Here is an 18,506-nt window from a genome sequence, read left to right as displayed (position 1 = left end):
CAACAAAGGTGATGCAGACAGATTTAATGATCAAAGTGCTTGATATATTTGGAGAAATAAGAGTTATACACATGCAGAGCATATTGGAGAGTGTTATTCCCCAAATACCTCTTGTTAGCTAGTGATTAGGTAGGATCACCCCCTGGCTGGTTTGGCTCAGTGGATTGAGCGTAGGCCTGCGAGCTAAGTGTCGCTGGTTCGATCTTCCAGTCAGGGCACATCAGAGAAGGAAAACTCTGACTCCAAAAAACCTCCGCTGCCTTGCAGCATACCTCTTCAGGGGAAAGGCTAAGGGAGTAAACCCCGACAGAAAATCCGGAGCCGGAGTCCCTAAGGCGGTTTGACGTTGTAGTCAACACCTGCAACTCCTGCGGCGCACCTGAAGCCAAGCTGTATTGACTCCGTCTTTCCCTTGGACCCTTCAGCTGCGAAGAGAGGGGGGGTCTGCTGCATGGGCAACAGCAGACCGTCCATATCACCCTGCCCAGGCTCTGTAGCTTCAGCTTCACTGGAGAGGACACTCCAGTGTCATCGCAAGATGTCGATTCAACACGGGAGGAGACACTGTCACTCCCGAGTCGGACTGCACAGCCATTCTCGGCGGTGCAGATAAGACTCTTAAGAAGCTACACCATCGTCTCTCGAGACGGATGGCTGCCGATGAGGTAGGATCAGGAAATCTGCCAGAAAAAAACAGAAGCAGCCACTTGAAGATAAATCTAATACAGTATGAAAGAGCTTTCTTTTTCCTTCTGCCTGCCCGTGCACTGAATTAGTTTTGTTTCAGTTTTGTTTTACAGAAATAGGAGTGTAGGAGTGGAGAACTTGGCTCCTTTATATTCACTAGATTTTGTTTGGTAGACAGATTTCCCATGACCCAGGACTTACCAGGGGACCTCAGTACAGATTCATCCCAGAGCTACAAAGGAGGGTCCAATAGTCCCCAGAGCAGGAACTGCTCATTTTCATTTTTCCTACTTTTCCTCCACCTTCAGGGAGCTTTCACTCTGAACCATCTTGACAGGTGCCCCAAGGCTAGGACACTTCTAAGTCAGGGCCCCAGCTGACTGTGGCCTTTCTGATGCAGTATAGGGGGTCTGGTCTGGCTCATCCCAGATGCATTATCAGGCCCTCTAGTAGTTTATTGTAGGGAGAGAAATAGAAATACAGGTCAGCTATGAACAAGGGTCTCAGGGACAGTCAAGTAATATCTGTCTCACTGGACTTGCCTATTTGATTAGGTATGGGGATTTATGCTAACAGTTATCTATTTCTTGATGAGAAAGATGGGGGTAAGTAGATTCTCAAATTCATCAACTTCTTGCTTGGCCTATATGTAGAAAAGAGTGCAGCTCTATATTGTCCAGGCTATGTAAGAAATTCCTGCCTTTTAGAATCTATCCATTTCCCATTCACATCCACCTCACATAAGACACATAAAGACCATTCCTGTTTGCCAACCCAGTCACAATTTTCAGTCCTATGGTTCTACTGAAGAATAATTCATCAATGCAGATCACAAACAGGACAGTGTAGTGAAGCAAAGTGGGAGCCTGACAGCTTCCAAAGGTCATTTTGCTCTCTCATAAATATGTACTGGCCATGTACAGATAAGCAGTAAGATAATTTAGAAGGAGCGGTAGGATTATTTAGACTTCCTGCTGGGGGATATCTGAAAAGACTTCGTGGAAGGGAGGGCATTAAACTTCAGATGGGTGGGAAGGATTGGCCCTCCATGATATCCCCGATTAAAAATTAATAAAAAGAATTCTGAATGTCAGGGTATGGTCAAGTCTGGAGTACCATAAATATGTTGTAGTGTCTAGGACTTCTTTAGGAAAGATGGAAATTAATTGCTTTTACTACTAGTAAGGAGAAATTTACATTAAATTAAATCCTCAAGGTTTTTGTATACTAGTGTTGGCAGCCCTTGCTTATGCTAACAGGTGAAAGAGAAGGATGAATCCAAAATTCCCTCAAACACTCACCTTCACCTTCCTTAGCAGAGTATCCTTAACATCTATTTATTTGAGAACAGTGAGGCAAACCCTTAGTTTCCCACCCTAATACTGACCAATTTATCTGTATCTGCAGTCAACCATCCAGCTTATTCAGGGTTAACTCTGTCCCCAAAGCTCTTTTTAGCCACACCAGCTGTTTGTTCTGTCTCTTATATTTTCACCAACTCTCTCTGATTCTTCCTCAAAAGGCTATAAACTTGTTTAAACTTCTACCATATATATATATATTCTAGTTCCTGAAGCCCTATCTCTCTTTCTCAGCCAAGCACCTGAAAAGCACAGTGTGTCTTTGCAGTTCACTCTTAACTCCACACTTGCTCCTTGGTGGAGTGTTAATTGGGCCTTGGCCCTACTTCCTCTTTTCAGACTGCTGTCCATCCCTTGAGCACTGGTGTTTTTGACTGCCCTTAGCCCCTTTTGTCTTTGCTGTTGCTATTTCTGCTCTACCCAGGGGGACTCTTCCATTCCCTGGTGTCAATTCCACTGGAATCACCTGTTTTAGGCATTGCATTCTAAAGTCTGCAGGAAGGCAAAACTGCATATAGTCAAAATTACCCTTTTAAAAAGCCCTTAAAATATGGATATGGTTTTATATATGCAAATAACACATATATTATATATATATATATACATGTGGATATATAAATGTGGATATAGTTTTCTCTGTACAAATCACAGGTATATGCCTAAATAAAAAGTAAAGTATGCGTATAGTTTTCTACAAGCAAATTATACAGATTTATCTGATATATATAATAGAGCAAAATGGTATATATCAGATATATCTCTGTGATTCGCATGTAGAAGTACATTTATACTTTAAGAACCATTTATGTATATATAATATACATATAAGTGATATAAAATATAAGTATATTTTACATGTATATATAGAGATATATAGATTGTATATAATACAATAATACTTCATATATAATTCCTTGAGAGGAATTAAGAAACTGTCAATTTATGTTTCACTGCTGAGAGTATTTCAACAAATTTATAGTGATTCCAACCTGTGAGCTCTTCCTTTGTCAACATCATCCTTGTCTTCTCTAGACCATTTTATCAGTTGCTCTATCTCTTCTACCTGGCCCTGAGTATCTTCAAATTACTCCTTTCTAGTGGTCATGAAGTTTTACCAGGTTCTTGAATAATTCTGTTGACTTCCTGGACACTGAGTGGTGTGAAAATCCTTACAATAATTCACAATTCTTTACATGTTTTTCTAATACATGTGGACCCATACAAGCATGATTGGATCCATTGCTCATGGGCATATGCCTATTGTATGGCTTTTCTGCTGTTGGCTTCTTACTTTCTTTCTTTCTTTATTTATTAAATATTTTAATTATTTATTTTTAGAGAGAGAGGAAGAGAGGGAGAAAGAGAGGAAGAATAACATGCATGTGAGAGGGAAACATCCATCAGTTGCCTCTCATATACACTCCAACCAAGAACCAAGCTCACAACAACCCAGGCATGTGCCCTGACTGGGAATCCAACCCACAGCCTTTTGTTTGCAGGCTGGTAACCAACCAACTGAACTACACCAGTCAGGACTGGCCTCACTATTTAAATTATTTCTGCTTCTCTATCTTTCTCTCTTTTTTGCTGATGGCATCTTATTGTGAAGTAATTAGAATGATATCTCTCCAAGATGTCATGTATGTTTGTGTTTTCATGTGTATGTGTGTTTCCCATTCTGCATCTCCAGTTTAAATATCTCCTTTGGACTCTACTGATGCATATTTCATTGCCTGCCAAGCAGCTCCTGTACATATTTCTGAATCAGTACTGGTAACACTTTACCATTTGATGGATCCACATCTATTTCTACTATATTCAAATCCTCATGAGGGCAGGACAGTCATTTTGGTTTTTGTATTTTTAGTGCCTGGCAAATAATATGTGGCTTAATGAATTTAATCTGTCAGTCTGGAATATAATCAGATCTTCAAAATCTAGATCTGCAATGGAAACTACTTTTTATATATAACTGTTCTCTTTTTCAATTATGGTTGACATACAACATTATATTAGTTTCAGGTGTACAACACAGTAATTAGACATCTATACACCTTACCAAGTGATGACCCTGATGAATCTGGTAGCCATCTGACACTGTACATAGTTATTACAAAATTATTAACTGTATTTTCTATGCTGTACTTTACATTTCCTGACTATATAACTGCTTTCTGACATGAAGCTTTAAAGTAGTGAATTGACTATTCGGAGAAGAATCTGTTCTTACCTTAGAAGGGATGGACTTGCACATACTAATGGGAAAGCCAAATTGAATGAACTGATTGGCCTTTGGGTTCCTTGGTAGCCTGAAGTCCTGCTGTCTCAGTGTCACTCACCTTTATGGGATACGTGCCTGCTACAGGGATTTCTGCCATATGGTTAAGGCCTGTAGATATATTTGTTGTTAGCAGAAACTTAAGTCTGACCTAGATAATGACTTAAGTAATTTTGTCACTTGTTAAAATTATGTAATTGTTACAGAAAAAGAAGGCATTGCAAGAATTTTCTGGATGGGCTTAAATCAGTTGTACTCTTCCAGAGGCTGGGAATGGTCAGACCACATGCCATTAAACTTTCTCAACTGGGATCCAGGTAACTGCTCTCTCTTCTGTCTACTATGCATAGAACAAAAGTCTCAAAAAATAAAATAAAAAGAGCTTCCCACTCAGAATTATAAAAATTTCAAATCTTGACAATTCTCCTATGGTTATCTCTCAGAAGAATTTTTTTCCTAAGCCTTTCTTAGGGTTAGTCATTATAGCCATTATGCCTTTATAGTCAAGTTGAGACTATTATAGCAAAGTTGAACCACATCGTGGGCAGCTGAGCATTTGTCTCTAACTTATAGAGCAACCCTGTATTTTTAAGAGCAGAATGAGCCCCATCACATGGCCCAGGAGTCATTCTGTGTCCCTTACAGGACTTGACATGTCTGTGACTGACCCATGTTGTATTTCATCTGCAGCTTAATTCTAACATGGAAATATTCGCTCATTTTAAAACTCTTGGGATCTCTCTCTGTAGCACTCAATTACTGACAACATAATGGTTGTATTTTGTTACACTAATAATTACCTTAAAGAAAAATTTATAGTGAATAAAACAAATACAACTCTGGTTAGCCAAAAGATTTCCCCCCCAAAAATAAAGGTTTAGATACCTTTTTAAGAAATAAAATCTTAGGCTTCTGACAGATGTAAAACATAAAAGTTAACACTTAACTTCAATACAAAAGTATTCTGCACATATATGAGTAAAACATATAAAGTACAATAAAATACCAGTAAGTTACTTTAATGAAATTTAATTATCTGTAATTTAAGGCCTTAAAGGCATTACGGAATCATAAATTAGTATATTTATCTTATAGAGTAGCAGATGAAGAGCTACTGACCACAAGATATGACATGGAAGTTGATTGGGGGTAGAGGTTTGGCTTTTGGGTTTGGTTTTTAAATTTTAATAAGTCAGTATATCCAAGTATTTCCCCCTGTATTCCATATTTTAGAAGAAAGACATATTTAAGCACATGATTATCCATTGAAGCTTATACTTTTCAACTTAGTAGAAGGTTTTAACTATTTTATGAGTTTCCATAAAAGCAGAAAATTAGAAATACAAATTATTTTTTCTAACTATCACTATGACTCTAATCTTCTCCTTTAAACTGTATGACAATTTTATCATTTAAGATATGCCCAGTGCACCTATAATAGGTGGGTCAAGCTGTGCAGTCATGGACGCCACATCTGGTCTGTGGCAGAGGTTTTCCTGCGAAGCTCAGCTGCCCTACATCTGCAAGAAGTCATTAAATAACACAGAGGAATTAAAAGGTATCTTTCTCATTTACTTGTACAAATAGGTCTTAAAGTTACAGTTTTGTAAGTTAAGTAAATCTATTTCAGATATCCATTTCTACTGTTCTTTTATTTGATACTGCCAGTGCTGGGAAGTATTGATTTTGACCCTGTGGTTAGATAATTTCAACTTTATATGAACAGAGATAGCCTAGATAAGAAATATATTTCTGTTTACAAGTGGCTCTCTTTCCTCTAGGGCAACGGTTCTCAAAGTGTGGTCCCTAGACCGAGAGTGTCCGCTGCACCTGTACTTGTTAGAAGCGCAGATTCTCAGAACCTAGCCCAGATTTCCTGAATCGGAAGGTCTCAGGGTGGGACCAAGCAATCTGTGTCTTATGAAGCTTCCCTGTGATGCTGATGCACACTCAGGTCTTACATATTATTATCTGCCTCTGTGAGAAGTCAAAAATGACAGACACGAAGACACTCACAGGCCTTCCCACCTCCTGCCCCATAGCGCCCACCCTTCCTCTATCCTTCGCCAGGCTGTGTTCATAAGTTGGTTGGAGACAGAGAGGTACCAAAAGACAACATGAGTACCAGGAGGGTTTTTTTTTTTTTTCAGGGAGTTTGGGGGTAAGATGGACACATGGCAGTTAAACTTTTTGAGGAGCAGAGAAGTTGGAGGAGTCTTTGACAGAATAGGGAAGAGGAGTGGCCTCATTATGTTACACAGTGCCCACTGTGTCCCTCATGTTTGATTAAATTTTGAGTAAGAAAAACTGGCTCAAAAATGGGAGCAAAAAAGGAGATTTTAAAATATGCTTTAAAGGGATGTTAGGGGAAGGGAATAAAGCATAAATTTTCTTATCCATGTAGGTTCATAAAGCTCTCTTTTTAAGATTAAAAAATAAGTATATAGAATCAAGAATATAGGAGGGGTGTTTTAAAGTAATAGGGGAAAATGAACATTTATATTGCAAGTTGATTCATACCAAATTTAGTTTATATAACAAAGGTCATAATAGAAAAGGCAGCACAAATGAAAATAAACCAGAGGGGCAAATAATAGATCAAATAAGTATCCTATAGTAGTAATTATTAGCTATATCATGATGTTTCCACATGATTGAATAATGTGCATTTATTAAAATAACTCTGCCAGCAGGAAAATAAAAAGAGCAGAACAAAATGATATGCCTGCTTATCATTTTAATCTTGTAAAAATATGAATTTGAAGAAACAAAGACTAGAATGAGAAAATGATTTTTTTAAGTTCAATTCTGGGTGATTTTTCCCCTCTTGTTTTTTTTTTTTATTTAAGCATAATTGTAAAATATAATCATAAGTGCTGTTTCAGAACCCTACAGTCAATTGAGTTATTTTGCAAGTGTGTGGAGCTAGCTGAACCTGAATTTTATTCTTTAGTAAAATCAAACTGTCCACATTCCTAACAGTTCCCAATCCAGGAAGTCTAAGTAACCAAACTACTTTCTAGTTCTGTTATAGGGGTATAAGTATTGCATTTGGTATGGTTTTGTGCCTCCTTTTTTTTCTCCAATCTTTTTGACCATCATTTGGGTGAGTTTTATCATGGTCCAAATGAAGAATCACCAATTCCATTAGTACTAGACCTCTAGTTTAGCAGAGGGGAGGAAAGAGGAGGTCTAGAGATGCCCTCTGCCCTTTCCCTCCACTGCTGCCCTGTCTTGGTGTGGCGCATTTAAACTTCTGCTCGTCCTTCTGAACAAACGGAGCATTAATGTGAACAATGAGCATTAACGCACATCTCCCGCTCAGCCGACTATACGTGAAAAAGAAGCGCAACCTCATAATCTCTCAGAGGCCTAAACTGGAGGAAACCTAACAAATCCTGTGCTGAGGCAGAGGTTTGTGAGCAACCGGCTGACCTCACACCTTTCTGCTGCCTGCTGGACTAAGGGCGCTCCCTCCTTAAATGGTCAGCGCTCAGCCATGAAGCGCAGTTGCATCACATTAAAGTCGTATCACTGCCTGAATCTCTGCAATGCCCCTTCTGATGCTCTGTAGACATTGGGCCTCCTTTAAGTTCATGTCACTGTACTATCTGACATCACATTCCTGTTTTCCAGAAGCCTCATAATTCCAGAAAGAAGAATTTGTAATGTTATTGATTCAAAATAGATGTATCTCTACTGGAATATAAACAGCTGCTTTTCTCCTAGACATTTGGACGTATTCACATACCCGCTGTGATGCAGAGTGGCTGCCAGATAATGGGTTTTGCTACTTGCTGGTAAATGAAAGTGATTCCTGGGATTCGGCACATATGAAATGCAAAGGCTTCAGCGGTGACCTCATCAGCATTCATTCCTTAGCAGATGTGGAAGTGGTTGTGACAAAACTCCATAATGGGGGTAAATTTCAAAAATATCCTATTTGAGAGGGTTAAAACATTTTAAAGTGTTCCTGTTTTTAGACTCCTAGTGGGGATGAAAAGCTTACACTTTGGTCCTTGTAGATCAGCACTGGCCAATAGAACCTCCTGCAATGGTGAAACTGTCCTGTCTCCATGCTGCCCAGTATGGCAGCCACCAGCCACCTTTGGCTTCGGAGCACTTGAAATGTAGCTACAGCTACTGAGGAACTGAATTTTTGCTTTTATTTAATTTTAATTTATGTACAGATTTAAATAGCTGCATTGGTAGCTAGTTGATTGAATAATTTTTTTTTCTTCTCATAAGCTAAATTCTATTTAAGTTCTCCAAACACATGGTGATTATTTCACTTTTGTACTTATTTGAACACTGAAGAGTGAAGAACAAAAATATACTACACTGCCAATATTATAACCTCCTCTTAGGACTCCCTAATAATAATAGCTAATAATAGCTACCTATTTTGTCATCTGCATGGTGTCAGTTGTTTTACCTGGGAAAGTAGCATAGCTCATATTCATTCCAGGGTAGTGGTAGACAATATTCATATGCTAATTGGAATATCTATGAGTGTATCTGTATAATTTTATGATTCCCCATAAAGCAAGAATTGTGTAACCCAGATATCAGGAGCAGGCAGCCTACAGGTCAAAGTACAGCTGTTCCACCTGTGTGCTCTACCTGCATGAGTGATCTGAAAAGCCCTCAGCACTTAGCCTGCCTAACTCATAAGCATCTTAACAGGTTACTTAAGAATTCCAAAGGGGTGGTTACCAGAGGTGGGGGAATGGGTAAAAAGAGGAAGGGGAATATAGTCAATAGTACTGTGATAAGTTTACATGGTGACAGATGATCATTAGACTTAGTGGGATGATCACATTATAAGATATAAAAATGTCAAATCACTATACTGTACACCTGAAACTAATATAACCAATATAAGATTGTATAACAACTATACTTAAATTAAAAATAAATAATAAAAAAGAATACTATCTTCTGAATTAAAACTTTAAAAGAAAGAAAGATTACCATCAAGGTTCTTAAAACCTCAAATCAGAATGTAAAAATCGGTAACAATGCATTATATTAATTGAGTACAACCAAATAAGTAAAACATTTTTCTTTTAGATGCCAAAGAGGAAACATGGACAGGTCTTAAGAACATAAATACACCAGCTTTATTTCAGTGGTCAGATGGTACTGAAGTCACTCTAACGTATTGGGATGAGAATGAGCCAAATATTCCCTATAATAAGACTCCCAACTGTGTTTCTTATTTAGGAAAGGTAAGAAACCTCCTGGGTTTATTTATATTCTAATATTAATACAATATTTGGTGGGGATATTTGTGTTTAAGCTGAAAATGAAATAAAAGGTAAGAGCCTTGTAGATTGTCTTTCTGGTAGCTACTGAAAAAGGATAAATAAAACAATGACTAAATAAGCAATTCACTTTCTGTCTGAGAGTATCTGCTCTGGTCTGAAATAGATCAACATGGTCCCTTTGGAACTCAGATTCTTGTGCCAGATTTGATCTAATAAGATGCTTTCTGTCATGAATGTGATATTTTTAACATGTAGCCAATCTGAAAAATCTCATCTCCTGAATTCATGTTCAGATTAAGTTTCATATTAATTCTACTTTAAGAAGTAAGAAAAACTTTTTAAAATTTAGGTCTGCTTTGTTCAGAGAACATATCTTGAGCAGAAAGATATATTTTGTTTGTATCACTTTCCTGTGGACTCCTAATTATTTAAGATGCTGGTTGTGTCATGCAAACTTCTAGAGAGAGCTAAGTGGAAGCGGTGAGTGGTATGTGGATTTAGAAGTGTTTCGAAGGTAAAGATGTATTTAGAAAATTGTCAAATATTAATTTAGAAGATTGTCACATTTGGTGTTAGATTTTAAAGGCTGTCTAAGATGTCTGTAGAAGAGTATCAGAAGTGGAAATGACTTCCCATAGGCTAGAGTGAACTGATAGCGTACCTAGGCAGCATTCCAATGTCCAACTAGAAAACTCAGTTCTCAGAAACCTGATCACAGATGACTTATTAAATTTTAATTTGAAGAAAGGATAGATTATTCAATTAAGCAAAATAAATGTTAGGTAGTATATTTGAAAGGGAGAACTTTGAAGTCGAAGCTGAAGTAGAGTTGGAAGAAATTTTTATTCTAGAATTCTTGGAGAGTAGCTGTTCTAACCATCATCATTTTATGGATGAGGAAACAGACAGGAAGATCAGTTGACATGCCCCAAAGTTTTTAACCTGTGGGACCAACTTTGCCCATGGCATATGGAAGAAGACCAGAACACAGGTGCTGTTTGTGGACTGAGTTCTTCTCTCTGCAAATTCTACCCTTTGATGGTTTTATTTTTGCTCTTATAAGAAAATGAAATTTATCCCCTTTGTGACCTTGAGGTGACTATGAAATAATACAACTTGACTGGGTAGCATTTTCTAGGAGTATGTTCACAAATTTCATCATTCACTTATATTTATACTCATTTTCTCCCTCTCCTTCCCTTTCTACTCCTCCTCCCTTTCCCCCTGTAGTTTTGTGAGAAGAAACAATCTTGACTTAAAGTAAGTTAGAGTTCAATTCTAAGTATATGGTAAATAATATCTCTTGGGGAAAATGTTTTTCTATTTTTTAAAAGCTAGGTCAGTGGAAAGTCCAATCATGTGAAGAGAAACTTAAATATGTATGTAAGAAAAAGGGAGAACAAATAAGTGATGCAGGATCTGATAAGATGTGTCCTCCAGATGAGGTAAGTAAAACTTCTGCATACATTTTTCTGAGCAGTATTACGCCTTCCTGGTAAAGGATGGCAACTGAGACTTCAACAATTCAGACCTGGAAAATAGAAGAATTACTAGCTTCTGTACATGCACATTAAAGCAAGCCAGAGTACAGTAAATCACAGCATATTAGCATTCTTACAGAAGAAAAAAAGTTATAAGAAAAAGAATTACCTAGTCGTGAATTTCTATAAAAATGTATGTGGTTACTATTCTCAATACTGATATCTTTACTTCCCTTATGTTATTTCTGTTCAAAAATAATTCAACCAATGACATTATGCTTTTAGGATGAGCTAGGCACTGAAGCTAAAGAGAACTCAGACACCTTCTGTCTGACACAGGCTCATAGTCTTGTGGAGCTTATCTATGAAATTGTACCCCACCCTTATCATGTGTATGAATTCACTGGCCACATCCTTAATTTCCATAACTGTGTGGTGTTAGCAGAGACCTTGCTTGTCAGAGGGGGGCATCATCAGGTCTGGAAGACAGTGTGACCGTATTTCTCCTCTGATTTAGGGCTGGAAGAGACATGGAGAAACCTGTTACAAGATTTACAAGGATGAGGTCCCTTTTGGAACCAACTGCAATCTGACTATAACTAGCAGGTGTGACCAACTAGTGAACTTTTAACTCTGGGTTCCTTTGCTAAATAATCTTCCTAAGAAAAAGGTGAATCTTCAATATATATAGTAATTCAATCATTATAGAAACATCTACTAATTTGAGTCTTGTTTTATAGATTTGAGCAAGAATACCTGAATGATATGATTAAAAAGTATACTAAATCCCCAGGAAAATACTTCTGGACTGGCCTGAGAGATGTAAATTCACAAGGAGAGTATAGTTGGGCAAGTGTTGCTGGAGTAAAGCGGTCTGTAACCTTTTCCAACTGGAATTTTCTTGAGCCAGGTAAATGTCCTAGCCTTTAAAGTAAAAGGATACAGTGACTTGTGAAATGTGGCATCCCTTCTAAATATGTTCTTTACTTACTTTTGAAATGTGAGGGAAATTACGATCTTCAAGACTACAATCTATCTATGGGACCATAAATAGATGCAGTGACTATGTATTCCCTATTAAATCTTTGGGAATAATAACGCAGTAAAAGAAGCCAGGAAACTCAGTTCTCAGAAACCACCCTCTGATGGCATAAAACTAGAACCCTCACTTTGAGTTGTTTATTTTTTTCCATATAAGTTTCAAGCAGAATCTAAAAGCTTTATTGTAAAGCACTTTATTTTTTCATCTCTCTTGCTTCTTCTTTCTCCAAAATTAAGTGTGTTTACTTCTGTTATCCTCAGTGGGTGAGAATTCAGGAGGCAATATATTGTAGTTATTATTTATTCTGAAAGTTAGTTCATCCTTTTTTAATTAGCCTAAAGCAATTACTGTAATTAGCCTTAGAAGCAAAACATTTGAGTTCAAAGGACCTCAGAAGTTCATTCTGTTTTCAGAGAAACAGGCTTAGAAAGGTGATTTACTTGACAGAAGTTACCTGGTTATTGAATGGCTCTAATCCAGATATGATTTCTAATTCAATGCTTTTTAGAGGATTTTGACTTTGTATAAGGCAGACTTTTTCCCCTTTGAATTATTTATATTTTCTTGTATTTATACAATGTGATTATGAAGACCAATTTTCATAACAAAGAAATTAAAATATATGAGTGTATAATTAAACACAATATTTGGAATAGAGAATGCCCTCAAAATTTGCAACACATGGTCATCATCATAAATGTGAGTGGTATTGATAACAAAGTCATTTTTTTACTTGCATAAAATGGAGGATACAGATGTTAATCCTGGTTAAATCTCATCAAATTGAAATTTTCTATTATGTAAAACACATGTGATTTCTTGTATAGACACTCAGACGCCTTAGAACTAATGTCATATTCTTTATAGATAAGCCTCAGTAGTCAGAGAGGTGCTCAGGAAGTAACCACAATACTGCGCTCTCAGTCCTGTAGCCAGAAAGCCCAACATTAAGCTCTTTTACCATTATTACTCCCAACTTCAGCCAGCTTTGTCTATCATGGGCAAGCCAAGGATGGGAGGTAGAATCAAAGAAAAATAGCACTTTCATCCAGGATAACACAGTATTAATTTCCCCAGGTCCTTGTTCCTCTTGTCCATGTTTAAGTATGAGACGTGAGACATATGGCTTCTCTGTTTAGTGGAATAGAAGTTGTCCTCATTGCTTCCAATGTATGCTCTTGTCTTCTGCCCACTTCAGGCAGTGTGGTGCCATGGAGAAGGGAGCATGGTACTTCTCCAGACAATTCTGGACTTGAGTCCCGACTCCACCACTCCTTAACTATGAGTGCGGGGGAGTCACTTATTCTTACCAGATGGATCTGCTGGTACAAACTACATTTTAATATTTCCGTAAATAAATAAAATTCTGGCTGTCATAAATAGTAGACACATATATACCTCCTCTACCTTTATTGTACCTACCTTTGGACCTGAATCTGTATGAGTTTTGTTTTAAGGTGTACAAAGTTGCTTAAAAATTGTTCAGAGTGGCTCAGTTGATTGGAGCATCATCCCATAAACTGAAAGGTCGTGGGTTCCATTCCCAGTCAGGGCACAAGCCTAGGTTGTGGGTTTGGCCTCTGGTCATGATGCATATGAGGGGCAAGCAAACAATGTTTCTCTCTCGCATTGATGTTTCCCTTTCTCTGTCTCTCCCTTCATTCCCCTCTCTCTAAAATCAATAAGCATGTCCTAGAGAGAGGATTAAAAACCAAACTGTTCAAAGCAGTTCAAAGCTAATATGAACCACTTAGACTTTCCTGAGCAGCATAGGGGTTTAGGGTACAGCTCTGAACACAGACAATCTGGATTCCAGCCCTGGAGCTACCACTTACTAACATGTGACCTTGGACAAGCCACTGATCTGCACTGTACCTCAGTAGGACAACAGAATCCACTCTGTAGGTTTTTTGTGAGGATTCAATTCATTGAATCCCCTTAGCATAGTACCTGGCAAGTAGCAAACACTCCTCTATATTACTGTTGTCATCACATCATCATTACTATTATGAATAACACATTTCTTTCCTATTCTCGCTCCTCACCTTAGCTCAAATAAAGAATAATGGCACTGGAAAATGTTTGGACTTGAAATTTTTAATTGTAATTTTTAATTAAACTTTCCCATTTAACCCCAGCTTCTCCAGGCGGGTGTGTAGCTATGGCTACTGGAAAGTCTCTTGGGAAGTGGGAGGTAAAAGACTGCAAAAGCTTCAGAGCACTTTCAGTCTGCAAGAAAAGCAGTGGGCCTGTGGAGCCTGAAGAAGCAGCCCCCAAGCCTGAAGATCCCTGTCCTGAAGGCTGGCATAGTTTCCCCCTAGGGCTTTCTTGCTATAAGGTAATGTAACATTCTCACTCAACCCCTCAATAAAGTTATTTATCTGCATCCCAAGTCCATGTCCTTGTGCAAATTATACTCCTCCCAAGACATATATGTAACCTACTAAAGTGTTTGGGAGCACAGAGTCCTTGTCAGGGAGTGCATTGTTGACTCTCTGGCATCAGGCAGCTCTTCCCACATCAACTCGTGTCCTACCCAGAAGAGCAGGGCCAGAGTCAGAAGTGGCTCTTCCCTAGGGTTCTTTTGTTCTGGGAAGTTGGGTAAGCTTCATGCCATGCTGTAACGTTGCTTATGATTCTTATATCCCTCTAATTCTTGTTAGCAAATGAAGAATTCTATCATTTCTTACAATGTAAAAAAAGAAATTATTTTAGGGTTTGTGTCAGTTAACTGTTTCCACAAGGAAATCATTACATACCACCCCAAAATTCAGGGGCTATGACAAAAAATATTTAATCTCGTGTTCACAGATCTCCAGGTCAGATACCTGGAGTTCGGGCTTGAGTGGTCAGCTCTGCTTTCAGCTATGGGTTCATAGTGCTGGGCTCCAGGCTATCCTTCAATTTGGGCCTCAGGCTGAACAGGCAGCAGCTGTCAGGGGCTTGTTCTTCTCACAGCCAATCGCTGAAGCCTAAGAGGCAAGCCCGGCTGTGTAAGCACATTTCAGGCCTCCACTCACTTTACCTCCATTAATATCCCATTGATCACAGCAAGTCACATGGCAGAGCCCCATGTAACTGTATTATACAGAGAAGTATACATCACCCACTCGAAAGGCCATGGTGAGAATATATAATTCTATCACAGGAAACTAAAAATCAGGATCAATCATTCAATCTACCAATGTGTCATCTGCTCTCCCTCTTCTTTTGCAATGACCATGGTTCTTTTGGCATAAAATTAGTCTTCACAAACCAAAGGAACAGTCCTGAATGACAAGTTTTGTTTTGCCACCATCTGTCAATTTTTGCACATCAGTGCTGCCCTTTGATTCTTCTATATTGGAAAACAGTTCTGTACTTGTACAGATCTCAGTGTATTATGTTCAGAATTATATTGTTAGCACGTTTCTTTGAAGAAGACTGCCCCAAAACCATTAATATGTATCCTTTACAGCCTCATCTGCTGGTTCAATTGATCTCTCCAGGTCCTAGGAATGCAGGGGAACATCGCATCTTATTGGAGCAGTTCTCTAGACTGAGAAAGGTCATCCCTCTGACAACAGTGGCTAGCAGCTTTGCCAGCCTTTAGTGACATTTTCAGTCTGTGACAGTATATGTGCATTATGTCTATAAGAATCCATTTCAGGGGGCCATTACATTTGATGGTAATTGATTATAAAATTATGAATATTTTATGATTATACCAGAAAACAAATTAACGTTATGTTTTATTAAGCTATTTCATATAGAAAGAATTGTAAGAAAGAGGAACTGGGAAGAAGCTGAAAGATTCTGCCAAGCACTTGGAGGACACCTTCCTAGCTTCCATCATGTGGATGAAATAAAGGAATTTCTTCACTTTTTAATGGACCAATTCAGGTAATACTTTTAGAATGAGATTTTCTGTGCTAAACTGGGTGTCTGCTAGGTATTCAGAATTGACAAGATTTATTATCTGAAATGAGTCATTCAGTACTTAGCATCATTGAACATCAAGTATTTTTGTGTGTAAGACACTATTAGGGATTCAAAGATGAGGGAGACAGAGGCCCCACCTTTTGCATAGTCCAACCATTGGGATAAGAGAATTATAGTGGATAATCTAGCACATAGGCAAGAAGGGATGATGGGAATTCAGAGGAGGGAGGAAGTGTTCAGGGAGAATTTCTTAATTGGAAAAAATGTTATGAAGAAAGATGTTATTTGAAGATAAAGTAATATTTTGAAAGGTAAGATAGGAGAAGGACCCAGGGAAAACAGAATATAAGCAAAGGTGTTGAGACCAGAATACACAGCGGGGAGAAGGGGACTAATCTACTGATATTAAACCATGAAAATTAAAAGGGAAACAGGTAGTTAAAATGAATCCTGAGTAGGGGATTATAAAACCCATTTCAGGAAGAGATTTTTTAATTGGGTGAAATACTATGCATTATCCTACGCTATTATACATGCAATTATTAAATCAACAATATATAGGGTAATACAAATTATTATACAATTGATTTGATAACTAGAAACCCAATAATCCAATAACCATGGAAGAAATTGATAAAGTTGAGAAAAAATGTCTTCCAAGAAACAAATAGGAACTATATAGTTCTATATGTGAATTCGTTCACATTTTACAAAAGAGATCATTACCGTGTACAGTGTTTCAATAATACAAGCAAGAGCTTGTATTCCACTACATAGAAACTGATGCAGGCATCCAGTTTTTTCACAAACTAGTCCAATTCTGATATCAAGGTCTGTCAACAATAACACAAAGAATTACAGACCAGCCTTATGACTAGACATAAAAAAAAAAAAAATACGACAACTTATATAATAACAAATGCTTGTATAATGCTTATTATTTGCCAGATAATGTCCTAAATGTTTTCTATCTATTAGGTCACTTAATCCTTTTAACAACCTATGAGGCAGGTACTGTTACTATGCCCATTATATCTAAATGAGAAGGCAGAAACACAAGAAGTAAAATTTGCCCAAGGTCATATAGATACAAGGAAAGGTTCTAATAGTTGAGCCCATTAGAACCCACATTCTTATCCTACTACATTATAATACCTCAGAATAACACACCTTGACAATTTAGGATTTCTTTCAAGAGTATAAGATTGGGACGTCCAGGCAAGATGGAGTCGTAAGTAGACATGCTCTGCCTCCTCACACAACCACAAGAAGAATTACAACTAAATCTCAAAACAAATAACATCCAGAACTGCCAGAAAATCAAACTGCATGGCAGTCTGACAACCAAGGATTTAAAGAAGCCACATTCATCCAGATAGGTAGGAGGGGCAGAGATGCAGAGTCTGGTTGGAAAGGGAAGGAGACAACGGTGTGAGAGGAAGAGGTGGTGGTGGTGGCGGAATGGGCAGTCCCACATTCACATGTGGTAGATAAAAATCAGGAGAGATACCTTGGGTGCAAGTGATCCCAGCCCTAGGCCAGACCACACCACCCAGAGTTCCAGTGCCAGGAAGATAAAGCCCCATAAATTCTGGCTTTAAAAACCAGGGGGGTTTGGGTGGTGGAAGAAACTGCCAGTCTCTCTGGAGAGTCCACTTAGAGGGTCCCAACGAACTTAGAGTGTTTACAAGCTCACCCACTCTGTCATTCACCACCAGGGCAACAACTGGAAGGGTGCCAGTCACATATGGAAAGTGGGTGAAGTGACTGAAAACAGGGCAAATGCCAGGCAAACCTCCAGAAGCCAGGCAGTGACATTGTCCCCTCTCCAAAGCCTCCCCCAACACAGAGCCACAAAGTGGTGAAGCGAGTTTCCCTGCCTTGGCAAATACCTAAGGCACTACTTTATACAACCTAAGAGGTATGCTAAGACAGGGAATCAAAGCAGCTCTACCTAATACACAGAAATAAACACAGGGAGGCTGCCAAATTGAGGAGACAAAGAAATAAAGCCCAGATGAAAGAACAGAACAAAACTCCAGAAAAAAGAACTAAATGAAATGGAGATAGCCAACCTATCAGATACAGAGTTCTAAACACTAGTGATTGGGATTCTCATAGAACTCATTGAGTATGGCCACAAAATAAAGGAAGAAATGATGGTTACACTAAGTGAAATAAAGAAAAATCCACAGGAAACCAACAGTGAAGGGAAGGAAGCTGAGATTCAAATCAATGATTTCAAACATAAGGAAGAAATAAACATTCAACCAGAGCAGAATGAAGACAGAAGAATTTTTTTTTTAATGAGGATAGTATAAGAAGACTCCGGGACATCTTGCAAAGTGCCAATATCTGAATCATATGGATGCCATAAGGAAAAGAGGAAGAGTAAGAAATGGAAAACTTACTTGGAAAAAATAATGAAAGAATACCTCCCTAATGTGGTGAAGGAAATAGACATAC

At 38.2% G+C, this 18,506-nt stretch overlaps 1 protein-coding gene across 1 annotated transcript in view; it reads left to right on the top strand.

Moving 5' to 3' along the window:
- Window positions 1-18,506, top strand: part of LY75 (lymphocyte antigen 75) — a 91,004-nt gene that overhangs the window by 23,087 nt on the left and 49,411 nt on the right. Inside the window, exons 5-13 of the mRNA XM_090280193.1 lie at window positions 4,533-4,643; window positions 5,744-5,884; window positions 8,056-8,247; window positions 9,400-9,557; window positions 10,931-11,041; window positions 11,595-11,683; window positions 11,818-11,987; window positions 14,258-14,457; window positions 15,859-16,001. Coding sequence (XP_090136319.1) covers window positions 4,533-4,643; window positions 5,744-5,884; window positions 8,056-8,247; window positions 9,400-9,557; window positions 10,931-11,041; window positions 11,595-11,683; window positions 11,818-11,987; window positions 14,258-14,457; window positions 15,859-16,001 — 1,315 coding nt within the window. The remainder of the gene's footprint in view (window positions 1-4,532; window positions 4,644-5,743; window positions 5,885-8,055; window positions 8,248-9,399; window positions 9,558-10,930; window positions 11,042-11,594; window positions 11,684-11,817; window positions 11,988-14,257; window positions 14,458-15,858; window positions 16,002-18,506) is intronic.

The sequence above is a fragment of the Furipterus horrens genome, unplaced genomic scaffold, assembly GCF_987537825.1.
Source record: "Furipterus horrens unplaced genomic scaffold, mFurHor1.1.pri manual_scaffold_1, whole genome shotgun sequence".
Lineage (NCBI taxonomy): Eukaryota > Metazoa > Chordata > Mammalia > Chiroptera > Furipteridae > Furipterus > Furipterus horrens.
The sequence above is the reverse complement of the archived record's forward strand: the minus strand, read 5'-3'. Positions and strand labels throughout refer to the sequence as shown.